At 41.8% G+C, this 18,526-nt stretch overlaps 1 protein-coding gene across 1 annotated transcript in view; it reads left to right on the top strand.

The window, feature by feature from the left end:
• The window catches only part of scn4ab (sodium channel, voltage-gated, type IV, alpha, b), a 218,761-nt gene that overhangs the window by 138,161 nt on the left and 62,074 nt on the right, over positions 1 to 18,526 (top strand). Inside the window, exon 10 of the mRNA XM_063037680.1 lies at positions 6,434 to 6,646. Within this exon, the coding sequence (XP_062893750.1) occupies positions 6,434 to 6,646 (213 nt within the window). The remainder of the gene's footprint in view (positions 1 to 6,433; positions 6,647 to 18,526) is intronic.

Here is an 18,526-nt window from a genome sequence, read left to right as displayed (position 1 = left end):
GGTGCTTGCAGTGTATTCAGAAGTCTCACAGCCTGGGGGAAGACGCTGTTAGCCATCCTAACAGTCTTGTTCCTATACTGTGGTACCTTTTGTGATAATTCAATTTATTGTAAATCAAAAGTCCAATCACTTTCATTTTCAATCTGTATTTTTATTCTATCTAAGTTGTATTGATTTTTGTTGGGCTATATGGTGATTCAAGATAATAAAATAATAAAAAGAAACTCAGAAAGGTAGTGATGTCTCAGTAAAGTCATGTGTAAATTGTGTACTGAAAAAATCATTCTCTAATTTTGGAATGGATGTATAGTTGCCACTCCACCACTCCACCACTCCACAGTGTCAGAAACTCAGGTTCAACCCTAATCTTGGGTGCTTGTCTGTGTGGAGTTGCAGATTCCACCTAAAACTGTGTGGGTTTCCTCTGGCTTCTCCATTTTCCTCACAACCCAAGGTTATGTAGATTATTGTTAATGTGTAGGCTGGTGATAGAAGCTGGGAGAATGCAATGAGAATGTGGAGATGATGAAACAAAAAGTGATTAATTTAGGAGCAGTATAAATGGTTGATTGATTGTTGCTTAGCATTGACTCGATAGTCTAAAGAGCCTGATTCTGTGCTGCATCCCTCTATAACCCTTTTGTGCATTCATATCATTCTCATGAAATTTGTTGGAGTCACTTTCATAAAACACGATCTTGTACATTCCAGCTGGAAGTTAGTGAATAGATTTAATTTTTTATCATAACTCAGCTTTTTTCCTGCCAGAGATGAGCAGGTGGAGAGAACACATGGCTTGCCAGCAGCTCCTTAGTGTGGACAACATTGACTCATACATAGCTCTGCCAGCACCACTTGCCATTGTAGCCATGCACCAGTCTGAAAGTAAATCTTTTCCCTCAGTATCCAGCTGGTGTGGACACAAATTCTTGCTGGTCAATGCCCAGTGATATTGACAATTGTTCACTGCACAGCAATCGACTCTACCAGATGCAGTTAATCCACCACGGCATAGAAAAGCTTACTTGTGGATGACAAGGGCTATCTATTAACAAAGTGGCTAATGACTGGTATGTAACCCTTGCAAAAGTGTAATGAAAACAGAAATTGCTCAATTTACTTGGGGTGCCACTATTACAACACTATTACAGCTTAGAGCATCAGAGTTTGAAGTTCAATTCCCGCCACTGTCTGTAAGGAGTGGGTACATTCTTCCCATGACTATGTAGGTTTCCTCCTGATGTTCCAGTTTCCTCCCACAGTCCAAAGACCTACCAGATAGTAGGTTAATTGGTGATTGTAAATTGCCTTGCGAATAGGCAAATTTTAAAGAGATCGATTGCTGGCAGCATAGCTTGTTGTGCCAGAAGGACGTGTTCCACGTGGTATTTCTAAAGAGATAAATACCCAGTGGGTCAGATAGCATCTGTGCAAAGAGAAACAGAGTTAATATTTCACGTCACCTGTAGTTTTATTCTGATTTTCAGGTCTTTGACAAATGTATATAGTGTACATATAATGGAAGTCATACTATTTTATGATGGTCCATATAAACAGAAATATCATGGACTTGATGAGCTGGTGAGCTGAAATAATGATTCTGCAAGCTACTGGAAGCTGCTACTAAAAATGTTACAGCAAGGTAGAGTCATAAAGAAGTACAGCACAGAAAAAGGTCCTTAGGCTCATCTAGTCTATGCTGAAACAACTTAAACTGCCTACTCCCATCGACCTGCTCCCAGACCATAGCCCTCCAACCCCTATCATTCATGTATTTATCCAAATGTCTCTTAAATATTGATATCGAGCTCTCATGCACCACTTGCATTGGCAGCTCATTCCAAGAGCCCTTTTTGGTTGACAAAATATAAGTGGTGTATCACAGTGTTTGGTGTGGGGACCTTAGGCTTTTGCAATTGGTCCAAATAATCTAGATGAAGGCACTGAAAGTATGGTTGCTGACACAATGATAGGTAGGAATGTTAATTGTGAAGACAAATAAGACAGCTATAAAGAGATGTGCATAGTTTGGTGTGTGGGCAAAGATCTGTCAAATAGCTGGAAAAATGCTGGCAAATGGGACTAGCTTGAATGGGGTATCTCGGTAGGTATGGACCAGATGGGCCAAAGGGCCTGTTTCTGTTATGTATAACTCTATGAGTTTAAATGGAGTACAATGTGGGAAAATATGGTAGGCTAAATAAAAAAAGAAACATTTTATCTAAATAATGAAAGAATACAGAGCTTTGAGAGCAGAGCAACCATAAAAGGCCAGTATATTGGTTCCATGGATAATCAGGAAAGCTAACAGAATGTTATTTCTTATTGCTAGGAAAAAAAACGAAAACAAAAGCAGACTAGTTTTACTTCATTTATAGGATATTAGTGAGACCACATCTGGAATATTGTAGACAGTATTAGTTTCTTTATTTAAGGAAGGGTCGAATGCTTTGAAAACAGTTCAGGAAAGGTTTACAAGGCTAGCACCTGGAATGGTTGGATCATCTAATGTTGTAAAGTTAAATCTGCTGGAGTTTAGAATAGTGAGCACTGTTTATTGATTGAAACAAGGTTATGTGCAGTTTTATGGGTGGGTGTGAAGAGGATCATTTTCTCTTCTGGAAGAATGTGGAATAATGGATCGCCATTAAAGAAGGAGAAAGAAGTGAAATCTTTTCTCTCAGAAGGTCCTGAGTCGTTAGAATACTCTTTCTCAAAAAGTGGTGGAAGAAAAATCTTTGAATATTTATAAGGTTGCGTTGGGTAGATTCTTGGTAAGCAAATAAGTGAAATGTCATCACCTATGACAATTCAGAATTAAGATTATAATCAGTAAACCTTGATCTTATTAAGGCTTGAGGGCCTTGTTAATGGCCTGTTCCTGTTCCTAATTTAAGAGCTTGTATGTCTGTATGCTCTAATACTCAAAACCTCTGGCCATCCCTGAAATGTTCCACAACATTGTAAAAATTGTTGAACATCTCTTTGCACCAGATTGAAAATAAAGAGTGAGGGTGTAAGGAAGGGGAGGAGGAGGAGGAAAAGGAAGAGCTGAAGCAACTCAAAGTTCTCTTTCTGCCCAGCTGCTCAGGAAGACCCTTTCAAGTATACTACTAATGGCTCTAACCCCATTTTCCTATTTACCAGTGGTGCACCTGAACTATGAAGGCAGTATGAAATATTAATTCCAAGTTAAACCATGCTATATTCCATTAATGTCAACTAAACTCTATATGTATTTACTTAGTTCCTGTCTCTTTTATGTCTTTGCCTGGTCAAATGCTCCTACACAGTGCAGTGTTCTCTTAGATATAGCTTGGGGAGAACTTGCTTCCAATCCAGTTCTGTAGGATCTGAGATTTGCTTATCCTTTCAATAGATTTGTAGGATTTTGCAATAGTGGTATTTCTACAAAGAGGCTTTCTGTTGGTTGCTTCTATCAGGATTTTACAGGAGAGCTGAGATCACTGCTGGGCAAACCAGAAGCTTTGTGCTTTTCTTGAGGTTGTGAGGTTCAAACACTCTTTCTCAAACTGGTGAAGGTGATAGTGAATTTCATCAGAAATTTCTATAATGACTGAGAGATGGCTCCTTGAGGTAAGGGATGCAGACTACTTTTGTGAGTCTCATTGTGGACTTCTATTCCACACCCCTATCCTATTAACCCACCCCTCCATGCCCCCAGTCACCACTGCTTTATCATTTCCTGTCAGTCACCTTATGTACAGGCACTCTTGTGCCTAGCGTCACTTTATAAACATACAATCAATCTATGTACAGTATATAAACTATCTTATGTACTTATATTTATTGTGCTTTTTACTATTGTGTTCTTTATCCTGTGTTGTTTATGCTGCATTGGATCCAGAGTAACAATTATTTCATTCTCCTTTACACCTGTGTACTGGAATTGACATTAAACATTAACATTATTTTCAGGGGATGATGTTATATAGCAGGGACAAATTGGGAGAGAACTTCTGTTTTGAAGGACTTCAATGTTTCAGTGGATGAGTGCCAATGACTGGGAACTCATCTCATTCTGGAGGAAACTTGCTGAATGATTAGAACTAACAAAATTAATGGAAGTCTTGGAATGAAGATGCAATCTTGCTTGATACAATCTGCATTGAAGTTGGCTTTACAATTGCTTAAAATCATGGCTTTCCTGCCTTCTTGCAGCAGACATAAGATAAAGGTAAATTTCTGCAGTCCACAAATTTGAAAAGATTGGTGCTTAGTCCTTCTCATCTGATAAACTCAAAAGCTTTTATAAGATAAAGAAAAGGCCATGAGTAGCAATAGGGGAGGGGAGAATGATGTCATCTTGAGAAGTGATAGCAGATTTATACTTCATGAAATCATTACTATTCTTGCTACGAGGGGTGATTGATAAGTTTGTGGCCTAAGGTAGAAGGAGTCAATTTTAGAAAACCTAGCACATTTATTTTTCAACATAGTCTCCCCCTACATGTACACATTTAGTCCAGCGGTCGTGGAGCATACGGATCTCTTCTTTGTAGAAGTGGTCCACAGCAGGGGTGATTGATAAGTTCATGGCCTAAGGGCCAAGGAGATGAGTTATACAGCTCTTGTTACATGCACGCGCAGTTCAACTCTTTGAGTGAAAATACAGAAAGTTTGAAGTTAATAACTCATCTGCTTCTACCTTAGGCCACAAACTTATCAATCACCCCTGCTGTGGACCACTTTCTGGAGGTCCAAGACGCCGACTTCTACGAAGAAGGGGTCCGTATGCTCCAAGACCGCTGGACTAAGTGTGTACATGTAGGAAAAATAAATGTGCTAGGTTTTCTAAAATTTACTCCTTCTACCTTAGGCCATGAACTTATCAATCACCCCTCATATCTTTACCTAAGAATTTTGACCAGGTATTGGAAAGTAGATTGCTAGACAACTAAGAGACCATGCAAACAATTTGCACGCTCTAACAGTCTTATGGGAACACTCTGTTTCCATGACAGCACCCAGAGTAGTGGTATAATGGATGCTACATTAGTCATCAGGTTACAGTTGAGCCTACAATATAACAATATTTCCTCTTTCCACTGGAGGGGTTTATGCTCAATCTAAAGCCTAGGGTTAACTTGAATTGAAACTCTTTTTTACACCTTGACATTGCACATATTCTTCTGACAGATCTGCCAATCCACCAAACATTCCATTGTTCATACCCACCAGTTTTCTCCTGTAGGCTACCTCATCAGGGAACTTATCTGAGTGCTCTACTGCAGAGCTTCTGTGTAATCTCACCTCCTGGTAAACCAGAACCTACATTGTCCCAGCCTCCAACTATGGTTGAAAGTCATCATTGCTCTAGTACAAATCTTGCCATAATGCTGACTTCCAGATAATGGATGGTGAGCTGGGCAGATGGCTGTGAATGTGAAATTGTATGTTAGTATGTCTTCACCATCACTGTCATCTTGATTTTCCTCCATCATCTGAATAAAAGATAACATTTGGTTATCTAAAGTGTAAAAAGGGAAAGGAGAAGCACAAGGTGATGGATTGGTAGAAATGTAATTCAGGAAGGCAGACTATTTATGAGGATGCAGCATTTTTCCATGGTTCAAACTGTCCACTGATTACAGGGTCAACAAGAGCTGTGGTAATCATCATCTCCCCAATGGGGATTCAGATTTGCAGGCACCTGCTCTCCTTCCATGAGGTCTTGTTGCTCCCGGCTTCAGATTTACGCTCTGGAACAAGGTGGAAGGTGTGTTTATGAGTTCCATGGTGATATTGAGGTCATTGTTGAAGAACCATCATAGATGTTGGTTACTGGGTACAAGACTTGCAGTAGTGCTAAATGTGTAATGATGAGGCAGCGTAGATGAAGTTCAAGTAATGGAAATATAATATTTCCCTTTTTTAAATTCTACTTTCTGTATTTATTTTAACATTGACTATTTTACTCTTACACTATAGGGTTGAAACTTTGCATTATTTACCAACAATCTTTCAGTCTGATTGGTTAAGGAGATGTACTGTATGGTTGGTTGCTTTGCTGGGCATCTTATGGAAGGATTGCACAGTTTCGAGCTTCCACCTGATACTTGATAGCTTATAGAAATTAAACAGAAAAATCTGACTAAGGCAAGCACTATTAGTTCTCTGCTTACTTTAGTTTCAAGATCACTGTATTTTAACTTCTTATGAAGACACATTAACAAGCGTAATGTGCAAAATCACCCTTTCTGGTCCCATACTATGTCCATCAGATAATATTCTCCTATTAATTCCTTTATTCATCCTCACAGACCTGTGTCCCAATTCTTTATTCTCCTAGGTTAACTAACATCCTCACCGAAAGGATGATTTAAATGTCATCCATATGTTTCTAAATACAAGCCATTGTAAAAAGTCCAATGTCAACACCAGACATTGCCAACTCCTGTTTCTCCTACAGACCCTGCGTGCTGCTGGCAAAACCTACATGATCTTCTTTGTGGTCATCATCTTCATTGGGTCGTTTTATCTGATTAACTTAATTCTGGCTGTCGTGGCAATGGCCTATGCTGAGCAAAACGAAGCCACTCTCCGGGAGGCTGAGGAAAAGGAGAAAGAATTTCAAGAGATTCTAGAAAGCATAAAGAAACAACAGGAAGAGCAAGCAGCACAGGTTAGTAAACCATTTGTACCTATTTACTGTGCTTGCTGTTTACAGTATACGCTCTCAGCATTTAGGCATTGCTACCACCACCATCTACCCTGAGGTGGTGAGCTTCCAACTCGGGAAAAGTTTCATGTGAGTGAAACCCTGACTAGGAGAATATAAAGTTAAGCAATTTAGTGCCAAATTGGAGTTACGTTCTTGTCCAATGGGAGTGAGTAGGTCAATAGGTTTTCTTCAATCATTTGAAATTTTATAGCAATCCAGTTATTTCATGGCCAACTTTGCTAATTCTAGCATTCGCTTTTATCAGTGAATTTAGATTCTAAAGCTGTTGTTTGTAGGATCTGGACACCTGCTCCCTACCCTTTTAGTCCTCTGAACAGTATATTGCTTTTATTACACATTAGCGGCATCCACAGTATTATCTACCACAGGAATCAGCTCAGTGGTCAATGGAGGTCAATGGCCAAATGTGAGACTTGCCTGCTTTGCAGAGTGCATCCTCAATGCCTTAACTGGCTGCACTTTCAAATTTACTCTTAGTGATTAAAAGTATGTGTGTATGCCAGAAATTTTAAATGTTACCAAAAAAGTCTGAACTGCCAAGTGCTTCCAATATATTCTGTTTTCATTAATCTACTTTCATTTTGACTGACATTGGCTTGCACTTTGTAGATGGCATTTGTGGTGAAAGGATAAGTACTATAACTTACTCATTACATCTTTATCAGAACAGTTCCAATGCACAGCTCCTCCCCCAGGTCACGAACTCTGGGGAGGCCCTCATAGAGGTGTTTGCTTTATCGTTAGCCACTAGTGATGTTCAAGAAGACTGGAGGGTGGCTTGTGTTTGTCCATTATTCAAGAAGGGTAGCAAGGTCAGGCCAAGGAACTACAGGCATGAATGCAGTTGTAGGAAAATTATTGGAGGGAATTATGAAAGACAAGCTCTACCATCACCTGATTATCAATAGTCAGTATGGTTCTGTGCATGGGAGGTCATTTATGGCAAATCTTTTGGAATTTCTGCAAGTGGTAACGAAGGGAGTTGATGAAGCAGTGGATGTTGTAAATGTTGACTTTAGTAATGCTAATCTGGAAGCTCAGTCACATGGTATTTAGGGGAGCAAATAAAATGGATTCAGAACTGGCTTGAAGATAGGTGATGGCTGAAGGTCGATTCTCGGACTGGAGGCCTGTGACTAGTGGAGAGCCTCAGGAGTCAGTGTCGGGACCTCTGTTATACATTGTTTATGTAACTGATTTGGATAAGAATGGAAATGACATTATTAGCAAGTTTGCTGATGATACTGAATTAGGGGACTTTGTTGATAGTGAAGCAGATTACAAGAGACCTAGACCCATTCGGGAGATGGGCTGAAGATTGGCAAATGGGTTTTAACTTAGATAAGTGTGACAGTAAAGCCAAGGTAGAGCCTGTGTGGTGAAGGGTAGGGCTCTGATGAGTGCTGTGGAACAGAGGGACCTGTGATTGCTGAAAGTAGCCACACAAGTTGATAGGGTAGTGAAGGTGTTCAGTACACTTGCCTTTATCCATCACTGGACCCAGACTTCTGAGGTTGAGAGAGTGGAAATAGAACATAGAACATAGAACATAGAATAGTACAGCACAGTACAGGCCCTTCGGTCCACAATGTTGTGCCAACCCTCAAACCCTGCCTCCCATGTAAGCCCCCACCTTAAATTCCTCCATATACCTGTCTAGTAGTCTCTTAAACTTCACTAGTGTATCTGCCTCCACCACTGACTCAGACAGTGCATTCCACGCACCAACCACTCTCTGAGTAAAAAACCTTCCTCTAATATCCCCCTTGAGCTTCCCACCCCTTACCTTAGAGCCATGTCCTCTTGTATTGAGCAGTGGTGCCCTGGGGAAGAGGCACTGGCTATCCACTCTATCTATTCCTCTTAATATCTTGTACACCTCTATCATGTCTCCTCTCATCCTCCTTCTCTCCAAAGAGTAAAGCCCTAGCTCCCTTAATCTCTGATCATAATCCATACTCTCTAAACCAGGCAGCATCCTGGTAAATCTCCTCTGTACCCTTTCCAATGCTTCCACATCCTTCCTATAGTGAGGCGACCAGAACTGGACACAGTACTCCAAGTGTGGCCTAACCAGAGTTTTATAGAGCTGCATCATCACATCACGACTCTTAAACTCTATCCCTCGACTTATGAAAGCTAACACCCCATAAGCTTTCTTAACTACCATATCTACCCGTGAGGCAACTTTCAGGGATCTGTGGACATGTACCCCCAGATCCCTCTGCTCCTCCACACTACCAAGTATCCTGCCATTTACTTTGTACTCTGCCTTGGAGTTTGTCCTTCCAAAGTGTACCACCTCACACTTCTCCGGGTTGAACTCCATCTGCCACTTCGCAGCCCACTTCTGCATCTTATCAATGTCTCTCTGCAATCTTCGACAATCCTCTACATTATCTACAACACCACCAACCTTCGTGTCGTCTGCAAACTTGCCAACCCACCCTTCTACCCCCACATTCAGGTCGTTAATAAAAATCACGAAAAGTAGAGGTCCCAGAACAGATCCTTGTGGGACACCACTAGTCACAATCCTCCAATCTGAATGTATTCCCTCCACCACCACCCTCTGCCTTCTGCAGGCAAGCCAATTCTGAATCCACCTGGCCAAACACTTCCAGTGCAACAACTTTTCCACTCTAAAAACTTTCTCGCACAGGTCCCCTGCAATCATCTGACACAACAGGCAACCAGCGCCCCTTCATCAGTCAGGGCATCGAGTTCAGGAGTAGGAAGATGACGACACAGTTATCTAAGTCTTTGGTGAGGGCACACTTGGAGTGTTATGTACGGTTTAGGTCACTGTCATAGGAAAGACAAGACCAAATTGTAGAGCAGGGATTTCCAACCTTTTTTATGCCATGGACCCTTACCTTTAATCAAGAGGTCTGTGGACCCCAGGATGGGAACCCCTGCTGTAGAGGGTACAGACGAGTTTATAAGGATGCTGCCTGGACTGGAGAGTCTGAATTATTGGTGACACTGGATCTTTATTTCCTGGAGCGCAGGAGAATGACGGATGACCTCAAAGAAATTTATAAAATTATGAGGGGTTCAGATAAGGTGAACGCTCATAGTCTCTTTCTTAGGGTTGGGGAGTTCAAAACTCAAGGACACAGATACAAGTTAAGAAAGAAGAGTTTTAAAAGAGACCTGAGCCAACTGATTTACAGAGAGGGAACTGAGTACCAGGAAGGAGCTGTCAGAGGAAGTGTTTGCATGAGTGCAGTTGCAACACTTACAAGACATTAGATACTGTACATGGGGTGGAGGGGCTCAGAAGGGTTTGGGCCAAATGTGGGCACTGGTACTAGCAGGGAGGATGCGGTGCTCTGCATGGACTCGAAGGGCCAAAAAGTTATTTATGTGCTGTATTACTCTAAGACTCTGCCTCTAAAACCTGACTTATGTACAATCTGTACATATGAACAAGCATTTGGGAAACTGGTGGGATGGATCGTTTCCCAGCTGCTGCAGGGCTGCAGGCACCTTTTGCTATCTGGGAACTCTGTTTACACCTGCTTAAGTTCATAACTCTTTGGGTTATGATCATTTCACAGGAACAGAACCCTGCCATTACCTAGGGAGAACCTGTATGTTGTTTATTATGAGTGGATTCCAATTGCAAATACTTTGTGTATAGCTCTGGTTAATGCGATGTGCAATTCCCTACCCCTCTGCTATCCTCTAGAGTGGCTGGCATTATAACTATACTGTAGACTACCCAGAGGGATGTTATTCGCCAATAATGAGATAATAAATGCCATCTTTATACTTGTACCGTTTCGCAGTAAATAATGAATTGATTGTTTTTTTTTCTTTCTTAGGTGACTGAAACATCTTATAATAGCATATTTTATGTGCATTTTAATTTAGACCAAAATGTACAAATTATTTTTGTTCCATATGCGCAGAGCAAGAACGACAATGGAGCAGTAAGATTAAACTGAATCATGTTAGCTACGGTACATGCTGAACAACTTACAGTGCAGAAGCTACGAGCCGGGCCTGCCAAGACGAAAGCCTGCGCAAAAATAGAGAGCCTCCTGCATGTAGGGGGCCCAATCTATTCACCATGCAATCAATTAGCTGCATGCAAGCGTGCTATACTCTGGCAATCAATCCGATATAGTTCATCCCTACCCCCAACCCCACACATCGATGGGAACTGCAGGGGAAGGGAAATTGAGAAAAATAATGAAACGTCTATCCTGTTTAATAGCAGGCAACTGGCCTACACACCCTTGTGGAGCACTGTAGGGGTAGCAGCTTCTCTCTCTGTGGCTTCCCAATTAGCTGATGTTGAGGACAGAGGCTTCGAATCTCCTCTTCTCTTACTGAAGTGTCCATTGATTCATCTGCTCGGATGCTGGCTTCACCAACAGAGGACACTTCTGTCGCTTCCCAGGGTCCCCCATCAGTTCAGATTTATTCTGTAGAGATTTGTTCAGAGCATCGAAGGATTTCTGCCCAAGTTCTCCCAAGTGCATGCGGAACAGCTAGAGTTTCATTGCTTCCTCCAGCTTTGCCACTGGTGTTAAAATTGGTAGAAGTTCATTCTAGTCCAAGAAGGTTTTCTTCCATTACAACCAGGTTCCTGCAGTCGGTTTTGCCATAGGTGCAGCCCAAAACGGATTGGGTGCTTGGAGTAGAGCGGCCATTCTTGCTTTGATCTCACCCTCGTCGCCAACAGTAACGTATGCACAGAGCAAGAACGACAATGGAGCAGTAAGATTAAACGTTTTCACTGAGTCATGTTGGTAACAGTACACACTGGGCAATTTACTGTGCGGGATCTGCAAACTGGCCCGCCGAGATGAAAGCATGCGCACTTGAAAACCCGCGCAAAAATAGAGTGCCTCCCATGCATAGGAGGCCCAATCGATTCACTGCGCAATCAATTGGCTGCACTTGCCATATTTCGCAATCGATCTGATACGGTCAGATTTCTATACTATTTTTCTGTATTTTACATTGCATTATGACAAATAAGGAGTCTATTTGTCCCATCAATGCCACTCCCTCACTTATCTCCCTGTAACCCATTCTCTCTCACATATCCATCAACTCCATCCCAAGTCTGTGAGTTCTACCTAGTAGCCAGAGCTGTGGGAGGGAACTGGAGCATGGGAGAATCAGAATTCGAATCATGATCAGAATCAGGGGGATTATCACTGACATATGTCATGAAATTTGTTGTTTTGTGGCAACAGTACAGTGCAAGACAAAAAAATTACCATGAGTTACAAAAATGAATAAATAGAGCAAAAGACAACAAACATACATTGTCACGTGCAAACTCCACAAAGACAACACCTGAGCTCAAGATCAAACCCAAGTCATTGGAGCACTACTTGCAGTGTTAGTGTGCTGCTATGGTATAGTTACACATAGGATAAATATTGTTCATTGTACTATATTTTTAAAAATCTTCAACGGCTGGAATGGTTTCAAGGGAGCGAACAGAATTTTTGAAGAAAATCTTACCAGCTCACTTCTCAAACCTAGGTTTGAAAATCTCATTGTCTGACTCGATATATGTTTTCTTTCCATGACGCCGATAAGGATCCTAAATTAAATAAGTCTTAGTGGTAGGGATGTTGGAGGTAGGTTTTTTTACAGAGGCAGTGGCAAGCGCGTGGAACGGGGCAGTAGAGACAGATACAAAGGGGACATTTAAGAAACTCTTAGATAGGCACATGGATGTTAGAAAAATGGAGGGTTATGTGGGTTAGATTGACCTTGGAGAAGGTTAAAAGGTTGGCACATCATGGGATGAAGGGCCTTATTGTGCTGTAAAGTTCTACATTCAATGTTCTCATCTCAAATCCAGAGAAGAACAAGTCCAGCACTTAAGACTAAGAATAATTTGGACTCAGTTTTGGTTCTCAGGAGATTTCTGCAAGACAATTTATATAAAATATGTTAAAATTAACAGGAATGCTGCTGTCATCAATGATCATGCTGAAGATAATGTGACTCATGTGATTAGTTTGCAAAGGCTATTGGGGAGAGTTTAAACTAGAATTGCTGGGGGGAGACCAAACTGAAGTGACAGAGGAAGGGGAGGCTGGCTCACAAATAGTGAAAGCTTGGAGACAGTGCGAAAGGGAGGATGGGCAGGTGATGGAGAAGGGACGTGCTCAGACCAATGGTTTGAGATGTGTCTATTTTAATGCGAAGAGTATTATGAATAAAGCGGATGAGCTTAGAGCATGAATCAGCACTTGGTGTTATGATGTTGTGGCCATTACAAAGACTTGGATGGTGCAGGGGCAGAAATGGCTACTTCAAGTGCCAGTCTTCAGATGTTTCAGAAAGGACAGGGAGAGAGGCAAAAGAGGTGGGGGCGTGGCACTGCTGATCAGAGATAGTATCACAGCTGCAGAAAAGGAGGAAGTCATGGAGGGGTTGTCCACGGAGTCTCTGTGGGTGGAAATTAGGAATAGGAAGGGGTCAATAACTCGACTGGGCATTTTTTATAGACCACCCAATAGTAACAGAGATATCGAGGAGCAGATATGGAGACAGATTCTGGAAAGGAGTAAAAATAACAGGGTTGTTGTGGTGGGAGATTTTAATTTCCCAAATATTGATTGGCATCTCCCTAGAGTGAGGGGTTTAGATGGGGTGGAGTTTGTTAGGTGTGTTCAGGAAGGTTTCTTGACACAATATGTAGATAAGCCTACAAGAGGAGAGGCTGCACTTGATCTGGTATTGGGAAATGAACTTGGTCAGGTGTCAGATATCTCAGTGAGGGAGCATTTTGGGAATAGTGATCACAATTCTATCTGCTTTACCATAGCATTGGAGAGGGATAGGAACAGACAAGTTAGGGAAATGTTTAATTGGAGTAAGGAGAAATATTAGGCTATCAGGCAGGAACTTGCAAGCATAAATTGGAAACAGATGTTCTCAGGGAAACGTACAGAAGAAATGTGGCAATTGTTCAGGGGATATTTGCGTGGAGTTCTGCATAGGTACGTTCCAATGAGACGGAAAGGATGGTAGGGTACAGGAACCATGGTGTACAAATGCTGTTGTAAATCTAGTCAAGAAGAAAAGAAGAGCTTACGAAAGGTTCAAAAATCTAAGTAATGATAGATATCTAGAAGATTATAAAGCTAGCAGGAAAGAGCTAAAGAATGAAATTAGGAGAGCCAGAAGGGGCCATGAGAAGGCCTTGACAGACAGGATTAAGGAAAATCCCAAGGAATTCTACAAATATGTGAAGAGCAAGAGGATAAGACGTGAGAGAATAGGACCAATCAAGTGTGACAGTGGAAAAGTGTGTATGGAACCAGAGGAGATATCAGAGGTACTTAATGAATACTTTGCTTCAGTATTCACTACAGAAAAGGATCTTGGTGATTGTAGGGATGACTTGCAGCGGAAAAGCTTGAGCATGTAGATATTAAGGAAGAGGGTGTGCTGGAACTTTTGGAAAGCATCAAGTTGGATAAGTCACTGGGACCAGACGTGATGTACCCCAGGCTACTGTGGGAGGCAAGGGAGGAGATTGCTGAGCCTCTAGCGATGATCTTTGTATCATCAATGAGGATGGGAGTGGTTCCGGAGGATTGGAGGTTTGCGGATGTTGTTCTCTTATTCAAGAAAGGGAGTAGAGATAGCCCAGGAAATTACAGACCAGTGAGTCTTACTTCAGTGTTTGGTAAGTTGATGGAGAAAATCCTGAGAGGCAGGATTTATAAACATTTGGAGTTGATTAGGAATAGTCAGCATAGCTTTGTCAAAGGCAAGGTCATGCCTTATAAGCCTGATTGAATTTTTTGAGGATGTGACTGAGCACATTGATGAGGGTAGAGCTATAGATGTAGTGTATATGGATTTTAGCAAGGCATTTGATAAGGTACCCCATGCAAGGCTTATTGAGAAAGTAAGGAGGCATGGGATCCAAGGGGACCTTGCTTTGTGGATTCCAGAACTGGCTTGCCCACAGAAAGCAAAGTGTGGTTGTTGACGGGTCATATTCTGCATGGAGGTTGGTGACCAGTGATGTGCCTCAGGGATCTGTTCTGGGACCCCTCCTCTTTATGATTTTTATAAATGACCTGGATGAGGAAGTGGAGGGATAGGTTAGTAAGTTTGCTGATGACACAAAGGTTGGGGGTGTTGTGGATAGTGTGGAGGGCTGTCAGAGGTTACAACGGGACATTGATAGAATGCAAAACTGGGCTGAGAAGTAGCAGATGGAGTTCAACCCAGATAAGTGTGAGGTAGTTCATTTTGGTAGGTCAAATATGATGGCAGAATATAGCATTAATGGTAAGACTCTTGGCAGTGTGGAGGATCAGAGGGATCTTGGGGTCGGAGTCCATAGAACACTCAAAGCTGCTACACTGGTTGACTCTGTGGTTAAGAAGGCATACGGAGCATTGGCCTTCATCAATCGTGGGATTGAGTTTAAGAGCCGAGAGGTGATGTTGCAGCTATATAGGACCCTGGTCAGATCCCACTTGGAGCACCGTGCTCAGTTCTGGTCGCCTCACTACAGGAAGGATGTGGAAGCCATAGAAAGGGTGCAGAGGAGATTTACAAGGATGTTGCCTGGATTGGGGAGCATGTCTTATGAGAATAGGTTGAGTGAACTCGGCCTTTTCTCCTTGGAGCGATGGAGGATGAGAGGTGACCTGATAGAGGTGTACAAGATAGTGAGAAGCATTGATTGTGTGGATAGTCAGAGGTTTTTTCCCAGGGCTGAAATGGCTAACATGAGGGGCATAGTTTTAAGGTGCTTGGAAATAGGTACAGAGGAGATGTCAGGGGTAAGTTTTTTACGCAGAGTGGTGAGTGCATGGGATGGGCTACCGGTGATGGTGGTGGAGGCGGAAATGATGGGGTCTTTTAAGAGATTCCCGGATAGGTACATGGAGCTTAGAAAAATAGAGGGCTATGGGTAAGTCTAGGTAGCTCTAAAGTAAGGACATGTTCGGCACAGCTTTGTGGGCCAAAGGGCCTCTATTGTGCTGTAGGTTTTCTGTGGTCCAAATATTGATTCCTGTTTGAATGAAGGTTCGGAGCGGGTCTTAAATATGTGGCTTAAAGATTGGTTTAATAAGAGGCTCAAGGACTGGTGTCAGAGAAATGGAAATAAATTCATGGGATTTTGGCACCAGTGTTGGAAAAGGAAAGAGCTGTTTTGAGGGACCAGGCTCCACTGGCACGATGCTGGGACCAGGCTCCTGAAAAATTGAAGAAGAGCAGTGCATGGAGCTTTAAACTAAATTGTAGGGGGTGGCGGTAGCCAAGACTATAAAGGAGACTACCATACGCATTTTTTAGATGTATATACAGAGCAAAAATGAGGCAAAAGTGTACACTGGACCACTGGAGAATGATTGGAGAGGTAGCAATGGTGGATAAATAAATGGAAGATGAACTTAAGTAATTTCTATCGGTCTTCACTATGGAAGACACTACCAGTATGCTAGAAATGCCAGAGTTTCAGGGAAAAGATATGAGTGTACTAGTTAATACCAAGGAGAAGGTGCTTGGGAAGCTGAAAGGTCTGAAGGTAGATAAGTTAGCTGGACTATATGTGCTACACACCTGGAGTTCTGAAAAAAATTGATGAAGAGATTGTGGGGGCATTTGCAGTAATCTTTCAAGACTTGCGAGGTTCTGGATTGGTTCCAGAGGACTGGAAAATTGCAAATGTCACTCCACTCTGTAAGAAAGGAGTGAGGCAAAAGACATAAAATTGTCACCCAGTTAGCCTGGCTTCAGTGGTTGGAAAGATTTCCATTATTAAAGATGAGATTTTGGGGTACTTGGAAGCAATTGATAAAATTGGCCAAAGTCAGCATAATTTCCTTGAGGGGAAATCTTGCCTGAAAATCTATTGGAATTCTTTGAAGACATAACAGGTAGGATAGACAAAGGAGAATCAATGGATGTTGTGTACTTGGATTTTCAGAAGGCCTTTGATACAAGCCCATGGTATTACAGGAAAGACACGAACATGGAAAGAAGATTGACCGACTGGCAGGAGGCAAAGAATGGGAATGAAGGGGAACTTTTCTGGTTGGCTGACAGTGACTAGTGATGTTCCCCAGGGGTCGGTGTTGGGACCACTCCTTTTCACATTATATGTCAATGATTTGGATGATGGAACTGACAGTTTTATGACCAAGTTTTCAGATGATATGAAGATAGATGGGTGGCGGTGGTAGTAGTGAGGAAGCAGGGAGGTTGCAGAAGGATTTAGACAGATTAGGAGAATGGGCAAAGAAGTGGCAGATTGAATATAGTGTGAAGAAATGCATGGTCATGCACTTTGGTAGAAGGATTAAAGGTGTAGAGTATTTTCTAAATGGAAAATGGATTCAGAAATCAGAGGGGCAAAGGAACATGGGAGTACCTGTTAGGGAATGAGATAGGTCAGGTGACCGAGGTATGTGTTGGGGAGCACTTCGGGTCCAGTGATCACAATGCTATGAGTTTCAATATAATTATGGAGAAGGATAGGTCTGGACCCAGGGTTGAGATTTTTGATTGGAGAAATGCCAACTTTGAGGAGATGCGAAAGGATTTAGAAAGATTGAGACAATTTGTTTTATGGGAAGAATGTAATAGAGAAATGGAGGTCATTTAAAGGTGAAGTTTTGAGAGTACAGAATCTTTATGTTCCTGTTCGGATGAAAGGAAAGGTTAAAAATTTGAGAGAGCCATGGTTTTCAAGGGATATTGGAAACTTGGTTCGGAAAAAGAGAGATATCTACAATAAATATAGGCAGCTTGGAGTAAATGAGGTGCTCAAGGAATATAAAGAATTTAAAATCTTAAGAAAGAAATTAGAAAAGCTAAAAGAAGATATGAAGTTGCTTTGGCAAGTAAGGTGAAATTAAATCCCAAGGGTTTCTACCGTTATATTAATAGCAAAAGGATAGTGAGGGATAAAATTGGTCCCTTTGAGAATCAGTGTGGACGGCTATGTGTGGAGCCAAAGGAGATGGGGAAGATTTTGAACAATTTCTTTTCTTTGGTAAACACTAAGGAGAAGGATATTGAATTGTGTAAGGTAAGGGAAACAAGTAGGGTACTTATGGAAACTATGATGACTAAAGAAGAGGAAGTACTGGAGCTTTTAAGGAATATAAAAGTGGATAAGTCTCTGAGTCCTGACAGGATATTCCCTGGGACCTTGAGGGAAGTTAGTGTGGAAATAGCAGGGGCTCTGACAGAAATATTTCAAATGTCATTAGAAACAGGGATGGTGCCGGAGGATTGGCGTATTGCTCATGTGGTTCCATTGTTTAAAAAGGGTTCTAAGAGTAAACCTAGCAATTATCGGCCTGTGAGTTTGATGTCAGTGGTGGGTAAATTGATGGAAAGTATTCTTAGAGATGGTATATGTAATTATCTGGATAGACAGGGTCTGATTAGGAACAGTCAACATGGACTTGTGCGTGGAAGGTCATGTTTGACAAATCTTATTGAATTTTTTGAAGAGGTTACTAGGAAAGTTTGCAAGGGTAAAGCAGTGGATGTTGTCTATATGGGCTTCAGTAAGGCCTTTGACAAGGTCCCACACGGAAGGTTGGTTAGGAAGGTTCAATCGTTAGGTATTGATATTGAAGTAGTAAAATAGATTCAGCGGTGGCTGGATGGGAGACGCCAGAGAGTGGTGGTGGATAACTGTTTGTCAGATTGGAGGTTGGTGACTAGTGGTGTGCCTCAGGGATCTGTACTGGGTCCAATGTTATTTGTCATATACATTAATGATCTGGATGATGGGGTGGTAAATTGGATGTGTAAGTATGCAGATGATACTAAGATAGGTGGAGTTGTGGATAA

Source organism: Mobula hypostoma, chromosome X1 (assembly GCF_963921235.1).
Source record: "Mobula hypostoma chromosome X1, sMobHyp1.1, whole genome shotgun sequence".
In the NCBI taxonomy this organism is placed as follows: domain Eukaryota; kingdom Metazoa; phylum Chordata; class Chondrichthyes; order Myliobatiformes; family Myliobatidae; genus Mobula; species Mobula hypostoma.
This window is presented reverse-complemented; position numbering and strand designations above follow the sequence as displayed.